Genomic DNA, 18,446 nt, shown 5'->3' on the forward strand with positions numbered 1-18,446 from the left:
TCTGGCACCTAACTGTCAACGTCAAACAAAAGTTCCCATGGCAACCACCTGTCTAGCAACTCAAATCTGAAAAAGTCGTTAACTGGGCAAGTGCATTGGAAGCAAGTGCTACAGTTCTTAAATTAGCTTCTCCTCCAACCAGTTCAAGTCTGATCAATAATAACACTTTTTATTAGTGAAAGTACATCCTTTTTTGTGATTGCCTTCCATCAGTCCTCAACTCAACTGAAAAACAAATTTCATAACCACCTGTTGCACTATATACCTGTCTTGAATGAGAAGAGATTGATTTAATTTGCAATGTTTTCGGCAAAATCGTGGAAAAAGTTAGAAAACGAAAATGGATTTCCTTACTATATTAAGTAATTTTTCCACCAGAGTCTTTCAGCTAACAATTTTTTTTAGCGAATTAACTAATGTTAAACAATGGGATCATCCGAAGTTTGCTGAAATAATTCAGCACTTGCATGACTGTAATTACATTAAGTACTCTGCGTATAGGGTTGCTGCAAAGTTCCGAGCCCTTCGTCGATTATTATTCAGTAAGGCTTACTTTACGAGAGTGTCGTTTACATTTTTATTTCTAGTGGAGGAAGTATGTCTTTCTACAATAGCGGGCGTGTTTGAGCGGCACAAATTGGGTGTAACTGAAGGAACTTTGCACTTGGAAAGTTACGACTTGGAAGCTGTGCTTTCTGATATTTTCTTTGCTGCAAATAAGCAGGCTAATATTAACACAGACATTGATCATGCTACGGAATTAATGATGAATTTATTATATAACATTTATGACAGGTACTCCAGCTAAGTGTTGGGAGAAACATTAACTGTCTTTTTAGAGATCGACGCGATAATATCCAGGTATTGTCGACGAAAATTGTTTTATCCGTCCTAAGCAAGTGCAATATATCGGATCTGTATAATTTTATATTTGAATTATGTGCCGATCATAATAATTGTGTTACAAGACTGAAGTTGCAGTGGATTTTAACAAAGTTTGCCACACTTGCAGCGTATTTACATGAAGATGTCAATTTTGGACATCATTTATTGACTGTTGCGATTGATAGTTGCTTCAGTAATGTAAGAACTTACTATAGATGTGCCTAATTGTGTAATGAATTGTTATCTTAAGTCACCAGGTCTTGTGGGTATTAACCAAAGTACTTTTATTAGTTGGTTAGAGAGTAATCCACAGTTACTTGCATGGATACCGACGTTGCACAGAATGCAAGCTGCTGAACATGGTAATGTGTCAATTTTTGGTATTTTATTAATAACAATTATCACATTTATTGTTAATGTATAAACAGTCAACTAATTTTAACCCTTAGCCTCGGTTTATAATTCGAGCACAGGTGTCTATATTAAGGTACCTAGCATATTTTGAAATTTCAATCTTAAATTGGCTTTTTCTTAAAGTTGAAGGTTTTACTGCATTCTTAAGGGGAGGGTCACCAGAATTAAATTATCAATTTTAAGATCAAATTGACAAGTCCTTAAAACTGATGAAGCAAAATCGATGTGTGTAATTTAAGCTTTAAATTAATTTATTTAAATGACAAAAAACTTAACAACAGTTTTTGAACAAAATCTTATTTAATTTTTTTAATTTATTTAAATCTCAACCTAGTTCTTACTGCTTATTTATATTTCGTAACATCTATTATATAAGCAGGCTGGAAAAATAAAAAAAATTGGGCGTTAGAGGGGAACAAAACAATCAAAAGTTCAAATAAAAGTTGCAAAATTCGATGGGATAAATTCGATGATGTAGGAAGAAATTTTTAAAAATTTCGGTTTTCGAGATATTGACTTTCTTATTTCAAATGGACGCCATATTGGATTTTTACGTCACTCGATAGAGAAAAAAATTACAAAACTAGTGATACTGAACACTTAGTATTTCATTTGGGAATCACCCCTGCCTTTTTGCCTCGAAGTTTACAATGTATTTCTTATGGCAATAATTCCATGGCCATGTCGATGGTGACTATGCGAGAAAATAAACGAATGAATTTGGTTTCAATTATAATCAGCCATGGACTTATTTCCATCTCTTTATGCATTTTGTTGACCACGATAGTGCTTCACTATTTAAGCAGCATTTCATGGACCTCTTACTATTTTACGCTGTGGTTACACTTAATTAGCGCATATATCTCCCAAACAGTGTAAAATTTTAAGAACGGAATACAATTTCATTTAAATGTTCTAGACACCCCAGCACGTTATTATAATGTTACCCATTTATTTTACAGTTGTGCATGTTACTAAATGCTCTGTGTGTAAAGCATCCCCATTGTTAGGCTTACGTTATCGATGCATAAAATGCTCCAATTACACACAGTGTCAACAGTGCTTCTTGTCTGCAAAAACCAGCAACTCTCACAAACTATCACATCCGGTAAAGGAATATTGCACAGAGGTTGGTTTAAGTACTTTGCACAACAGCTACATTTCTTTATGTGTTTTAGGGCAGTTCACGAGACTTTACGCATTTGTTGATTAAAAAAATTAGTCGACTACTACGTTGCTCGATTAAACTAAACGCTCCGTCTTTCGTTTCTAACTTGGTTGAAGCGCGAGTTTTAAGGTGAACAGTTTATTAGATAGTATTGCAATAATCAGTGTAATTTTTTAGTCACAACAAGGAGAAGTTTATTTCAATAGATAATGAGACTGATAGTTCCAGCGATAGTGACTCTGTGCATTCACCGGAAAACCAACTTCAGCTGGTTATTCGGCAGCTGGAGCTGCAAAATAAGTAAGTGCGCAACTGATTTAATCTGTTATGACTAAGTTTTATGCAGGGAATTGCACCAAATGGTGGTTTATGGCAGTGATAATCAACAAATCAAAAAATATTTAGACGATCATCGGATACGCGTTGAAACCCAAATTCAGAAATTGAAAACACTTAAAGTAATGTTTTCTTTATTTTACGGATTTGACGTTTCACTCTCTCTGCAGGACTACCTGAGAACTGCTCAACCTACAACCATTGATAGCCGACCCACCTTACGAAGAATGGAGTCGACACCTTTAATTTCCAACTTGAGAACTGAACAAAGAGGAATTGGTTTGGATATGTTGAGTCCCATAGCGCAAGAGCACGAATGTAGTGACAACAATTGGGGTCAAAACACAATCATAGGAGATCACTCTAAAACGAAAGAGTTTATAACAACTACAATTCTATGCCTTCGTATAATGTTAACGACATTAGCACCTGGATAGGAGGTAGATCAGATAAAATTTCTATTTGAAAAAGGCAATAAAAAAGAATATTGTTAAAGACTGTTTGGTCTGGGCTTTCATCCCCTTTTTTTAGTTGTGCGAATTTAATTCCCTTTTCAGTACCGTTATAATAGCCTTTTTCACCTGTTATAGGTCGCCAATCAGCATCTAATATCTTCGGAGAGAGTAGTGACAGCATTGACAGTGACGGCAGTCAGAAGTCTCCCATTCGAGAAATGCACAACGATTTAGACGAAGTTTTGGCAAAATTGCAGCAAATTTTAGCTAACAACTTCATGTTAGATGGTGGGTATTTTTTTCTTCTTGCTATGCTGTAATCTCTTTCAAAATTTTAGAAGCTTTAGGGGGTAGTGACAATGGGCAATTGAAAAATGCTGTAACAGAAGTTGAAGGTATGTTGACATCTCTGATCGATGGAGTGGAATTAAGCAGATCTCACTCATTATTAGACAAGACTAGTAGCAAATACTACGAATGAAAGAGTGCCTTATTTTTAGATTATACACGAAAATGACTTATTATGTGCAAGATTAGTATATGCTTTTATATAAATAAATCTATTTAATAAATAGTGTATTTATTGACAAGATAAAAAGTTGTATGTTACAAAACAAAGCATCTTAAGCCGTTTTGATAAAGACAATAAGGTATTAATTTACATAAACTTAACTGTTAAGAAATAACAAGTGGGGTACCATATTTAGGCGTAACTACACAGTATGTTATTTGAATACTGATATTATCGTAGACATACTGAGCAATTACGGTATTGCACAGAAAAAATAAAATTTAGTTCCACATTTTAAGAAAAATTAAATTGCCTATATTAGAATTTGTAAATAGTTTAATTTGTAATAAAAAGCAATCACAGTACGTTACACTTTATATGAGGCAATTTTTCTGTTATAAGGAATAAAAAATATCTCAATTATTTAACAAGCTCTGTAAAGCACCATTTTTATACTTTGGTAAGACCAATCTAATTTCGTTTAGAGGAATTAATTAGATATTTGCAACAGTGTGTCAGTAAGTGTTTTTCGCCTGTACTATCATTTAAGGAAGCCATCTCTCTCGTGTAAATATCCAAACCGTACTGTCCTTCCTCCGGGAAACTAATATTAAATGTAACTATGTCGTCGATTATGGAATGTGATACGTATTTCGAAAGCCTCTTCTCCTCCACTCCATTTTTGTGCAACGTTGCCATAAAATCGGTCAACTGTCTTGACATTCTGAATTGAGTTTCTAGTTCGCGTCCGGCAAATATTAACGCATCCTGAAAATGTTCAGTTTACTTTTACCATTTGAGTCGTGGTGAATTACCTGATGTGTAATTGGTACTAAACCAAACAATCTTGTAGCTTTCGTTGGACCCCATTCACCACTGGCGCAATCCGGTAGGGGAACCATTACAGTTTGTAAATCTTCGCAGCATATTTTAAATTTGCACACACTTTTGAATTTCATCGGCTCTCCTGTTAGATATTCTTTTGGTGTAACTGCGTTGGCAAAGATGTCGAGAAGGAATGCTCCGCTGCAAGGTGCGTGTACTCGAAATGCGACCAAATTTCCCGCAACAGACTGAAACATTAAATTTCACAGTTAAAGAACAGCTAATAACTTGAAAAGTATGTGAACAAGTGAAGTAGCACTGGTACTAATCATATTAGCTGGTCCACATTTGAGCAACATTAAATAATATATGTATAGAGACGTTGTGTGACGTTTACGTGTCTTTCATCAACTTGTAAAAATCTCATGGGCTTATGACTTAGTTCAGGAGTCTATATTAAGCGTGATAAACCCACCTAAATAGTGTCGTACCTACTTTTGGTACAGACATACAGTAAGTGGGAAAATCAATTTGGTATAGGTAAATATCTTGATCAAGAAATAGCTATATAAAAGTTAAACAATTGTATCAAACAAAGAGTATATAACTTGTATACTCTTTGATCAGAGGTAGTTGAAATGTATGGAAACTGGTAGACATCATTTTACCTATTTCCATCTTTTTCAAATGATTTTCAATAAACGAGTTATTTATTAAATTAAGATTATTAATTATTTTCTTAATAAAATGTATACAAAAGAAGAAAACCATTTAGGCGTAGGAACGAATGAGCGCGGAGCAAAGAGACACGCGCTGTTAGGGCACGGAGCCATATGGCGCGAGCTGCTATGGGTATGTTATTATAGATTTAACATTCTTAAAATGCAAACAAAATTTTATATAGGAAATATTGGATGTTATATTGGCATTTACAGTCATTCGTTTGATCAAGTACATCGCTACAACGCCTACGCGTTACCCTTTTGCGTTGTCATATTAAAGATTCAACCATACGATTCTAGACCGGCATCAAGTGATCTGTGACCGGCATTCTCTTCTGGCGAGCCTAATACAAGCCATTTAGTCGATAATTCATAAACACTACTTAATCGGTACATTGGGAGATTTCGGAAACAGAAGGAATAATCAATTTTTTTAACGATCCATCAAACCTATGTCACCGTTATACTGTAAAAATAATTTATTGACTATACTTAATGCCACTTTTTATGTTACTTCCGGTTGTACGGAAATGGCACGGAATTAAAAAAAACTACGATAAAATAGGCTTTAAAAAAGTAACCTTTGTAGCAAACACTCAAAATGTTCACCGTTTACAATTTGGCAATGACCTAATCTTCTCATAAAAGCGTCTAAAGATACAGGTGTAATTTTTGGAGTTGTTTATGCTTTGATCTTAGCGAGTGATATTTTAATTTTGTCTGCGTCTTTCAGCAGAAAAAATGAAAAATATATACAGGATGTGCCACTATAAAGGGAAAAGTGACATTATAGACAATAAATCATTTGTTCTTTACAGTATGCACATATACCAAATTGGAGAAACCGATAACTGAGATAATTGACCGTTCCGGAACTTTTTACGTACCCTGTAAACAGTAAATGCATGTAAACAGGTATTTGCGCTTATGCGTTCTGAAAATATGCGCTGCGCATGCTAGACATAATATGTAGTACCACTATATTTCAGGCAGTTGTTCTTAATTTTGAAACGTACCTGCATAACAAATCTCTTTAATGAGACGCCATCGAAACTATCTCCATCGCTGTCATAAAATTTAAGATTATAATGGAAAATCAAACTACCCTGCATATGGGCGGGCATTGCAATCTTCACTGTGGCAGCACCTACAAATAATTTATCTTTACGATCCCAATTAGACTAATTCCATAGTGATTAACCTGTAGAATCAGTGAACATAACTGCTTTTGTATTAGGATCTGAAAAGTATAATCCGTAGCGGAAGAACAGGGATCTTACAAACGGTAGTTCTTCGAATTCCTGCAGCGTTATTGGATGTTTTAATAACTGCCAATCCGATTGGAGCGGGAAAAATTCGTAAATAAACTCCTTTGGATCGGTTAAAAAGTAATGGTCGTCATATTCGTACCTAAACACAACCTTCCCTAGTTAAATTTCTCGTGATTCGGGTACTAACCGTAAACTGTCCGATTTTGCTTTGTTTCCCGCTTTTGGTACCTCTTTGGCGTTCACCAGGTGTCTCGCACCCCAGTTGCATTGAACGAACCTCCACGCACCCGCAACGTAAACTGCATTCCAGGAGTTTCTAAACCGATTATCCTCAAATTTCACTCCCGGCTGGTAACCTGCTGACTTAGAATAGCCCTTAATTACTACACAATGCAAACCTGCATAACTGAAAACCAATGTTAATCTAGAGGTTTCAAATGGTTTGGAGACAAACCTGCAGAGTCTTTTGAATAACACATGATAACTTTCTGTTCCGTGCTTAATGCCCCTTAGTAAACCCATTGGTGTGTCTCCCCGTAAATTTTCATCGAAAGTCATTGTGTTTAAATTCTTTACCGTTATCCATCTAAATATTGTGCTAAAAATAGTTTGTGATTTAACGATCAACTTTGGCTAATTGATATTTACCGAGCCTTCTCAATATCAGAGCCGCATCGTCCCACCAGTTGGCGAACTAAATCCGTAAAGCTTTTTTGATCTTCTTGGGCAACCTATTAATATAAAAACGCTAATTAATATTTGAGCAAGTAATCTTTTCAAGCATGTTACCTCACTCACACTCTGATATGCAATAAGTGTAAGAAATAATTAGTAACAGAATCATGAGAAAACACAAGAAGGGATAAAGGAAAATTACGTTAAAATGGGGAAAGTTAAGATAAATACTGTAAAATGGAAGTGGCAGACTTACGGATATAGCAATTTGATCGACATGTGCAAACTCGGCTGGATCACTATAAATTTGAAATTTACTAAGAGCTGGGGGTGCCGGTATAGGTGCAAGGCTTGGATATGGCGGCAAATCTTCGACATACCCACCGTCTTCTCCAGCATCAACATACAATGATTCGGCCATCATATATTCGCTTCGTTTCTCGTTGATTAGTTCCAACATCTCGTGACTTTGTTTTTCAACCAGCGCCGCCGTCGCCGCCCTGCAATTTTGAACAATTTTAAATTGTTTACTTTTACGTCTGTCTGGTACGTAAATACCAACTCTTCTATCATGCAGAATGTAAAATCTTTGGTTAGAACTCGATCCATGTCTGAACATGGCCAAAGTAAATGTACACAATCGCTATCAAGTTTGATCTATATCTGTGGTTGCCGTGATCATCCGTTAATTATTAGGGTCAAGGTGAGAGCCAACAACCCTCGCTTTAAAAGTAGTAGGTATAATGGAACAATAGGTACGAATTTTTATCCATTAATCAATTTAGGTTGGGGCTAAATTAAGTTGTAAAGGGAAAGCCATTGAATATCTCATTGGAAGGATAATGGTATTTTCCAACCCTTTTTATCGTAAAACAAATTTTGTCCTTGGATTAAGGGTAATAAAAGCATTCACTTTACTACTTTTATAACATGGTTTGTGCAGAGGATACCTACTATGTGTTCCAATAGCTCCAGACGTTTAAATCACCTACTTATAATTAGTAGGTAAAATATTAAATATACCTACGATGTTTCATACCCATCAACTTCTTTCCGCATAATACTTTTAAGTAACATACCCTATTTAGGTAACGCAGCGTAAAATTAAGATGCATTAAGTCTGCTGTTTCCAGTTACAATTACGTGTAAACAGCGTGTACCTACTTAAATGTAATTTACCAGTTTCGTGCACCCTTTGTCGCTCGATGCTTGTTTGCGGTAATTGTTCTCATTTTTTGTTTGATGGTAGCTAGGTAGAGGTAGACAGAGCTCGGAAAATTGTGTTTGATTAACGTTTTATTTATTTTTTAAACAAATCTCATCTCAAATTGAACATGATTTCAATAGTCGTTCTGGTTCTCTCTTTTGCAATAGGTAGCCTATACCTTGACGGTGTGCCAGGCGGCCATTAAATTTCGATGTCTTAAAAGGGGGTTCTCCCATGAATTATTTCCTGAGATGCTCTTTTGGAAAGTAAAACGTTCATAACTTTTAAATGCAATAACCTATTGGTCTCAGATTTTCCATTCACATGCCATTATAGTGGTGCCATGTAAGACTTTGAAAACGGGAGGGGGGGGCACACGTTTTACGTTCTGTCATTCATGGTATTCTAATGAAAGGTCTCATCGTGCTTCCCAAAATCGGGGGGCCAAATTCACACAGGTGTGTAAACTCCTACGATCATTATTTGCAGAAAAAGTTGTTTTAATTTTCCTACCCTTCAGCTGTAGCGGTTAAGGTCAGTCATTATTAACGGCAGGCTATAGTGAGTCAGTCAAAAATGCAACAGTTTTTCACAAAAAAATGAACAGTTCGTTTGAGAATTTATTACATTTTGGTTTCATTTGATCCTCTGCGATCAGACCTCCAGAATCACTTCCATGTCAATTGCAACTGGTTTATGTAGGAGCTTACAATTTTTGACCTAGAGGGGTTGCTCCGCCAGCTCCTACAGCAAATGCCGCAGGATAGGAAAAACATAAAACTTTTTATAATTGACTCACAGAATAGACAATTGCATAAGAATTAATTTATGGGAACGTATTCGTTTTCCTATGCTGACCCGTATCAGATATTTTGAAAAGGACGAAAGATACGTGTTTCTGAATGCGAACTGATTTAATTACGTTTAAACGGTGCACAAACGATCTACTGCGCGGTGATTATCCTATTTGTGGAGAAATCTTTATGAAATAGGGTCAAACCTTCATATGCGAATATCTTGAGAACCGAGTGTTGGAAGTCGGTACTCACAAAGTGAAAGTAATAGGTCTCTACTCGCAAAGTGAAGATTAAAGTTTTTTCCTATATGCATGTGTGCGAATTTGAATTCGAATATCTCTAGAACTATTTGATGTAATGAAGCCGTATGTTTTGAATAACCCAGTTGTTATTATCCTTTTGTCACTATGTATTGTTAATGTCAATTGCAATCTACGGATTAAATTACATTGAAAAATTCCCTCCTGAAAATCATATGCGATTCTTTATATCGTGTTATTTATACCAGTGATTTGCAATTCTTTATATTTGCTCTGCGCTCCTATTCTTCAAATTGTCTATACAACAATAACGTGGGTACTTTTGATGTAATTTGTCGAAAGAAATCTTAATTAATGACAAGTCAGGTTTGCAAGCTATATTTTTGAAATGGTGGTTTTTATTTATTTTCTTGTAATTTGTAAAAATTGACTATCGCATCGTTTAAGATCAAGAGTGAACGGTGACGATTGTCCAAAAAGTTAGTAGGTGCATAAATACATAAGAAAGATATAAAATATTATAATAAGGTTTCATCAGCATAAAATCTTACATTATATGAAAATAACTAACACGATAAACATGTTAATTAGTTGTGGGAAATCACCGAGCAAAAGAAAACGATTTAGGGGTAGTATACTTTCTGAACGATTGTATTAACCAGAGCTGTTGCCTATGGGAATTAAACACCAGTGTTGTACTCAAATTCGCCTGTTCCTACAGAGTTTCTGTTAAGGAATCAAGAAATAGAAAATTCCAAATCCCTCCGCTAATAAATGAAATTGTTTTCTACAATAAATCGTTTGTAGAGAGCAATGGCTTCATGCATAATAATAGTACAATGAATTAGGCAACAATAACGGCGAAGTTGGCACAGCATCGGCCTTGAGCAATAACTATTTAATTTACCCATTCAAAAACTTAACCATAGTTTCCACGTACCTACTGAAGCCTTTTTGGTCTATTGATAATGCCAAAACTATACCTAAACATCCCTAAACTTTTTACACATGGTTTGAAAGTATTTCCCTGGCCACGTTCTGAGTTTCATTTCAATAACTAAATCTCATGCTATAATGTCCTTACTTCAAAGGTATAGATTGCACGTTGTTCGTGCATTAATCACAATTTTCCGAGTTTGTCATTCTGAAGCTAATTGACCAAAAGTAGTAAAATAATGAAATCGCTGACGACTGTAGGTATCCACCTAACATGTTTACCAACAATTTAGACCTGATTTATATTCATGTTGTAACCTACAACCAAAATGTGTTTGAAGATATCTTCACCGGAACTCTTAAGTTTAGGGGTTGACGTCTAGCATACGAATGAAGTTGGATGTAAATGGAACCAATTTAAAGTAAAGAACTTATAAAGGAATATTAATAAAATTCCTCCCACGCATTTCTACATCACAAGTTCGTGATATAGTTAGATCGACTTCATTACGTAATACTTTAATAGTGACTTCAATGTTAGATCTTTTTCCAGTTCCTATTTACCTGTTTAATTGCCATAAAAAAGTGCGCCAGCTAATTACGTACTTACTTACCTTTCATGCTCAAGCATTTTCTTCGATAATGACTCTTTTTTCTTGTCCCTGCGAAGGGTCATATTTTTTTCTAAATCTTCTTTCTCCTGTTGATGACGAAGTGTTAACACATTTTGTTCGTCCCTTTTCCTTTTCATCTGTAATTCCCTTTCGAATCTATTAGTAAGTCTCTCCAATTCTTTCTCCCATTCATCCTAATAAAATGATCCTTTATTAGGTAAAGCTACATGTTGAAATGGACAATGAGTTTCACAAGAGAAAACGTTCGCACTACATGCTTCAAATGTAATTATGCCTATTATTGTTATGCGCATACAGTAATAAAACGGTTCTTTGATCTAATTAGACGCGGGCTTTTATTTCTACTCCAAAAAATATTTAGCAAGATTAAGGCCAAGGCCACTCGTGCAACAAGTCTGATTGTTTGTTAGGTATTACCTCGTAAATGTTAATTCAATGACATCACGTATAAGAATAATTAAAGCTCTCCACCGCCGTTTCGTACAAGTTTGATTTATACATACTCTAAATTCTTCCCTAATCCTTTTCTCCTCTTCTTCCCTTTGTCGTGCAAATTTCCTATACAAATCATCTTCTTCTTTTCGATGTTTCATTTCCAGTCGTCGTTGCTCATCTCGATCCTGCAATCAATTATCATTTTAAGAGGTGGGACGATTTAAAATAAGTTTAATTAATAATAGTTTTTAATTAAAACGACAGGAAATTCCTAAGATTCCTAAATGAAGTGAGGCAATTTTCTATGTTTCTCCATAAAAGGTAAACGGTTTTCGTGTGCTAAACTTTCAAATGATCCGTTGTATGATTCAAACAAGAAGAAAGGAAAAGAGAAACCGTCTAAATTGGCCATTCTGTATAAGCATGAATTAAGAAGAAAAAGTATTCGGTAATTCATGACGTCAAAAATAGCGGTCATTTCCATTCCAGGTCAATATGATTATTATTAAACCATCCCATGTGGAATGTATGTGGGTATACCTACCTAATGTGTGTATGAAATAAAAAAGTCAAGAACTATCTGAACTAACTGTGATCGTTCAAATATTGAAAGGCGAGGTAATTTTGTATTCCAATCGTAGGTTTCAAAGGTTGCAGGAATTCACCCACATCTCTTGTTATTGTTTCTTTTTAATTAAGGATCTGGCGCCGGATTAATACAAATTTACGTCAGATCAGACTAATTATTTCTTTGATCCGCACGTTTCCATAATCTACGATTTTCTCGCATTGTTATATAATGCTCACATTAAACAGAAAGGTTAACACAAGACCATTAATGGAAAGTATTTCCGTTTCGTAAAACCTAGTTTTTGGCCCATTAAAATACTAATACAGGATTATTGCGACACAAAAATGAAATCAGTAAAGTATTTTCGGTATGTGAAAATTTCCCGACATTCATCAATTAAAATACAGGCAATCAAAGAAATGTAAACCATGTGTACTAATACTACAGGTGTGTTGTTACTTAATCGTCTGCATCAATGGGAAATTGCTGCTTTGCATATTATCAAATCTAAAATTCAAAACGTAATCGTTAACCTATAAAAGTATTAGTGTAATGTTTCCTTATGAAATGAAGTAATAGCAACGATTTGATATTATATAATGGCAACAAGTGCTAAGTGATAATGAGTAATAAAATAATCAAAAATTTGCATATGCAGCCATACCAGCCTATAGTGTACACCAGGTAAATTTGTTGTTCTTTTAAGCAAGGGGGGCCGATCTATTTTATAATTATAATAATATCGGCCTGTGTAAGATGCGCCACCAACATATAATGTGCAATATACTGATCGTCCAGGTGTGAAAAAGCCAGGTGGAATAAATTCATTATTTCGGTTATTGTTAACTAAACCCTCTTCGAGTGACTATCGTTTGAAAGTTCTCTTCATTCTCTATACAAAAATGTTATTGTTTTCACATTTAATGCAATGTGTGTATACTTTATGCGTTTTTTATTTGACCATTACTTTGCTCAAACTGACCGCCATTACTTCTCGACAATAACCAAAGCGATTTTGGAATAACATTTAGCACGATCTCAAGGGTTATGTTGTTAATCTCTTCCATTATCCTAACTTGTAAATCTGCAATATTGTCTGGTGTATTACTTTTGATTTCAAAAAACCCCACAAAAACTAATCAAGAGGAGTCAAATCTGAGGATCTAGCAAACCATTTAATCGTTCTACGCCTTCCTTTGGAAAACCTAGGTTTTGGTGGTACTAAATTGATATATCTATTCCATTTGTGGCACTAAACAGTTGCAATTGCAATTTATATACACTGCACCATTAACTGTGCTCTAAAAAAGCAAGAGTCAATAACTTGTATGCTCAAACGTTCACTTTTTGGAGTAGGTACTACGTGTGAGCTTCACACATCTAATGAGAATTTTCTCTGCTCCAGTATCGACAGTTCTGTTTGTTAATTATTCCATTTCAATGAAAAATCGCCGCATGGAAACAGTAATTTTGTTTATGAACTGCAAATCTGCATTCATTCTGTCCACCAGATCAATTCGCAGAGGTCTTCCTTTCGATCAGGATCATCCATATTTAACTCCGAAACCAAATGAACTTTGTAAGGATGGTATTATTCACGTAAAAGCTCTTAAAATCGCAGGATTTACTTTCATCATCCAGCGGGAAATTGCGGAATTGTCTTGTACGCACTTTTCACGATCCCTAAAAGTACTTTTTTTCTCATCAAATTTAACACGGGTAAGGAAGATAGATCTTGAAATACCAGCAATAAATAGAAAAAAACAAAAAAATGTATTTTATATTAAAGAAGTATGTTCATCTAGGATCATATTAGGTACATATAGGAGAAAGCGAGGACGGTTGAAACTCCTATCATTTTTAAACGCCTTATAGAGTGTATGATATTCGTATTTACAGAAAGTTTGCTTTATCATTATAACTGCCACAATAGTGTAAGACTATTCTTACCTATGCTGCCACTGACCATTATAGTACCCAGAATAATCCCAGAAGATTTAAATAATTGATATTTTAAAAAAAAATTAAATGCCACTTCATATCCCTATGTATGGGATAGTGGTTATAGATGGTTGGGATAACAAATTTCGTATCTGTGTGTTTTTCAACACCAAAGAAGTCGACCCAAAATCCTTTCTTGAAAATACAATTTTAAGTTTGAATTCGTCATTTCACTTTAAAAGATTTTCAGATACCAAATATCGTCGAAAACCTGAAATTTTGAAACTAAACAAAGCATTATGAGACCTTGGTTTATTTGAAAATAATGTTTGTTTTAATCTCGTCGGCCATTCAAATTTTTTTTGCCTATTTACCCGTTACATTCGCAAAATGCATTTGTCAAAGGCGAAAAAACGAAAAATGCACAAAAAAGAGCTAAATGCATTTTCATCATATTTAGGATTACCAAGGCCAACATTATAATGACGGAACATTCCCGAGAAGTTTCCAATTAATTACACAACGCGATGACATAATAGCCTCTTAGGCATTGATGTAGTACATTTAAATAAAATTTGGGAGCAATAGCATTTACTGCCCCAGCCTGCGCATGTGCACATTAATCGACAAGATTTTTCTGGGTTGAGGTGTCACAGCTACAAGCTATCAAATGCAAAAAGAACGAACTAAATATCTTGAAAACTGTTGCAGTAGTTAAGGCGTCAGACCGACGGACAGAGAAAGTGGTCAAAATAGCGCCTTCCAACAGAGTTGGGAAATGCACTAAGAAGGCACTTCTCGTTCAGTAATTTGTGTTCAAACATCTTTCTGTAATTTTTTCATTCAAGATCTATCTATAATGGGCAGCACCCTACGATCAACCCTAAAGGTCGTAAAATGAAGTAAGACTTTCTAGGTAAGTAAACTCGCTCGTAAACTCGATGAAATCAAACAAATTGTTATTTCTAGCGCACTTTTTTAAGAACTATAATAGTATATTAAGATACAAGTGTATAATCAAGTCTTTAAAGCACGCGCAACGAGTTTAAGGGCACGACGCAAAGCGGAGTGCCTTTAACGTTGCAAGTGCTTTAAAGGCCAATTATACACGTGTATCTTATAGTATTTTTTATTATACCTGCAGTATAATTTAAAAATAGGAAATACAATGAAGTCATATTGACGTTATACTCGAATACATGTTTAATTAAGTGGGCTGGGTGTTCAAAATTTCACGATTGCCATGGAAATGTCACTTGACGTTTGCTTATAATCATCATAATCTTTGTAAATAAAACGATTTCCGTTGAAAAAGATAATACACCGTCCATTAAATCGCTTGTTGTAAAATCTAAACAAACTTTGGTAGGTGTAAAATCCAAATCCAGTAAAGCCTATTATAAAGAATATGAAAAGTTGTTTCCATGGACGAATAGGAAGTTACTTACGAATACAGTCTTAAATGCATCCCTAATGCTGGCATATATGAAGGAAATGTCAAAGGTATTTAAATATTGTATATTTTGGTGCATTCATTCAAAACTAAAGCAATGCTGCGATTAAAAAATGGAACAGATTTGGAAGCATACCCTAAATTACGCGCGTTTGTGAAAGCTTCAACGAAAGGATAGGTACAAAAGCCAAAGAAATGTTCTGCATTTACAGAAAGCGACCTAAGAGGATTTTTTTATTTCATCCAGATGACAGTTTCAAAAGTCATACTTGAAGTATCGTTACTTAGCAACTTTAAAGCACGTGTGTTTTAAAGGCCCTTTTTCGCACGCATTTAAGTGTTTAAAACGGAGATTCTGATTCAGGTATAATAAAAAAACAAATGTGCTATTGTTTGCGTTTGACGAGGGGGGGGGGGGGAGAAATTATATCTTTCAGGGTATTCTAATTAATGGCTAAGAAATATACCCATTGTTTATGAATCGTCTGGACGAGACATATCTATTTGTGAAGTCGAAACGAATATCTTGAAAACGAAGTGTCAGTTTGTTATCTGCAGAACAGAGTGTCGGAGGAGGGTTCTCTCAAAGGGCGGAAAGATGGTCTAAATGACACATCTTCTGGCGATGTCAAAATGTAATTGTGACTATCTCAAAAATGTTTCAGAAAAGACAATATTTAGGATAATTTCTGTAAGGACTTGTTCTTGCATTATATAGCGTAGGTTTTGAGGAGGATTTTGAATGTATGCCAAGCGATGTTTAAATGTTTATGTCCCCTCCCCATTAATCATCTAGCAAGTAGGTAAACATCGATAAATGGACCATTTCGTGCAAAACGAGAAGTAGGTCCAATTTTAGTTGCATGTCATGGAGGAATATCTGGTGGTTAAGAATCCAAGTTTTCGACCTCCCACCCCTTGTGCTTCCCCTGCACCACCCCTAAAACCAAAGAAATTTGGGTGGTTTTTTGGTTTTTCAATCATATCTTTTTATAGGTTCACTTTTTCACTTTACAAAAAAATATTGTTGGGGGAAGCTGAACTGAAGTGAAACAAACAACACACGTATATTAGAAAGCGCTACAATCTCACAGTGATTCAAATATCCCCACTAGCAAGGGTTCAAAGTTGAATTATTATGCATCCCTTTGGTAAGGGTGCAGGGTCGCGGGATTTATATTTATATTTATAGTTCAGTCATTTTCTCATAAAATTCTTAATTATAAAGATAAAGTATAAAATTTGGTTAAAACATCTACATAGAAATTTCAGAATTCTTAAAAATATAAAAATATAAGCAAACTTTGAAGCTCTATATCTTTTTTAATAAACATTTCACAAAAAAGTAATTTATGTCAAAGTTGTGTCGAATTCTGTGATCTACAATTTCTAATAACAATATTTTTTAGCGCATTTTTGCAAAAAATTTTTTTGTAAAAAGTAGCTTTTAATTTCACTTTGGCTGGCTGGCAGTAAATGCGCGCCCGTAGAAAAACGCTTGTAAAAAGACAAGGAGTGTACATGTAACTATCGGGGCCGTGTAATTAAGAACGTTAGGGATGGGGCTACAAGATTTGGAGTCGACGACATCTGGACGCCATCCCCGAGCGTATTATACTAACCTGGAGATTTTTCAGTTTTTATCTATCTTCTTCTACAGTTTTTCTCCGATTGTTTTCAAATTGGTGTCGTCGGAAGATCTTGTCAACGCGCACAACTCCTGCGTGGCGGAATTTTGTTTTTTTTCCTAGGGGCGAAATAAACCACCTTTTGCGCGGCGCGCTTCGAGGGGTAGTCGACTTTGGGCGCCCAAAAGTTTCTTACAGCGCGAATCGCGGTCTCTCTTTCTCGTGTCACTAATAGAAGGTCGAGCTATGTGAAGTACCCAAAAGTTGAATACGATTTTATGCCGGGATTTTAGCGAAATCTACCAAAATGTGAATTACGAATGAACGGGACGTCGGAACTGTGTATCGACAAAGGGAATGTAGTAACCTCCGACGAGATCTTACTGATGGTGGAGTCGAAACTTCAAATCCGAATTGTTGCGGGTGATCAAAAGTGGGTGTCGACAAAGGGAATATGGTAACCCCCAAAGGATTTTAATGATGGTGGAGTCAAAACTTCAAACGCGAATTGCGAGTGCACGGTAAGTGAGAAAATGGTACCGACAAAGTGAACGTGGTAGCTTTCGGCAAGATCTTATTGATGGTGTGGAGTCAATATTGGCTAATAAAACACTGATCTGCCACACAAAAATGCGCTGAAGTCCCTTCGATCTCACACGAGGACTTTGATCATTTTTTGTAAAGTGAACCTATGTCCTATAAAAAGATATGATTGAAAAACTAAGAAACCAACCAAATTTCAAGGGTTTTGGGGGTGGTACGGGGGAAGCACAAGGGGTGGAAGGTCGAAAATTTAGATTCTTAACCACCAGATGACTGTCTATGACAAGCAAAAGAAATTGGAACTACTTCTCATTTTGCAAATTAAAACCCTCTATTCCCTGGACTAACAGTACCAACAGTAACAATTACGCAGCTGAATCACGCTGCTGCTCAGTATCTGACCTTATGTCACTACTATAGATGTGCAACTATCATCGAAAAACTTTTTTCTACCACTCTGCTATTTGGAGTTAGCTGGCATGGCCCACGGAAGTGTGGGTTTGATTCATTTTTTGGGAATACGTCAAAATGCTTGATTTCTCCATCAACCATTGTTTTTTAGAAAGCTTGATACATTGTATGAGCCAGGTTATGAGCGTATATTATTACTTCCAAGCTTCTCCACCTGCACCTCTCTAACATTTTTTCAGAAATGTTGTTTAATTTACTTACATTAATTAGTCGATTAAGAATATAGTCTCGTCTCGCGGATGAAAGAATTACGTTGTTTAGTTGATATTTTTTCATCTATAGATCTATACCCCAAATATTGATATGT

General features: G+C 35.4%; 1 protein-coding gene and 1 pseudogene across 7 annotated transcripts in view; one reads left to right on the forward strand and one right to left on the reverse strand.

The window, feature by feature from the left end:
• Positions 1 to 3,830, forward strand: LOC116163456 (annotated as a pseudogene).
• Positions 3,822 to 18,446, reverse strand: part of LOC116163455 (hillarin-like) — a 24,199-nt gene continuing 9,574 nt past the window's right edge. For 6 of the 7 annotated variants that reach the window (XM_031477379.1, XM_031477375.1, XM_031477381.1 and 3 more), the window contains 10 exons: positions 11,601 to 11,717; positions 11,077 to 11,270; positions 7,519 to 7,762; positions 7,236 to 7,318; positions 7,042 to 7,185; positions 6,775 to 6,993; positions 6,518 to 6,726; positions 6,333 to 6,478; positions 4,585 to 4,842; positions 3,822 to 4,537 (listed from right to left, as the gene is read on the reverse strand). In XM_031477379.1, the coding sequence (XP_031333239.1) occupies positions 4,241 to 4,537; positions 4,585 to 4,842; positions 6,333 to 6,478; positions 6,518 to 6,726; positions 6,775 to 6,993; positions 7,042 to 7,185; positions 7,236 to 7,318; positions 7,519 to 7,762; positions 11,077 to 11,270; positions 11,601 to 11,717 (1,911 nt within the window). In that variant the 3' untranslated portion in view covers positions 3,822 to 4,240. The remainder of the gene's footprint in view (positions 4,538 to 4,584; positions 4,843 to 6,332; positions 6,479 to 6,517; positions 6,727 to 6,774; positions 6,994 to 7,041; positions 7,186 to 7,235; positions 7,319 to 7,518; positions 7,763 to 11,076; positions 11,271 to 11,600; positions 11,718 to 18,446) is intronic. The other variant, XM_031477382.1, reaches the window with a different exon arrangement.

Source organism: Photinus pyralis, unplaced genomic scaffold (assembly GCF_008802855.1).
Source record: "Photinus pyralis isolate 1611_PpyrPB1 unplaced genomic scaffold, Ppyr1.3 Ppyr1.4_LG2, whole genome shotgun sequence".
In the NCBI taxonomy this organism is placed as follows: Eukaryota; Metazoa; Arthropoda; class Insecta; order Coleoptera; family Lampyridae; genus Photinus; species Photinus pyralis.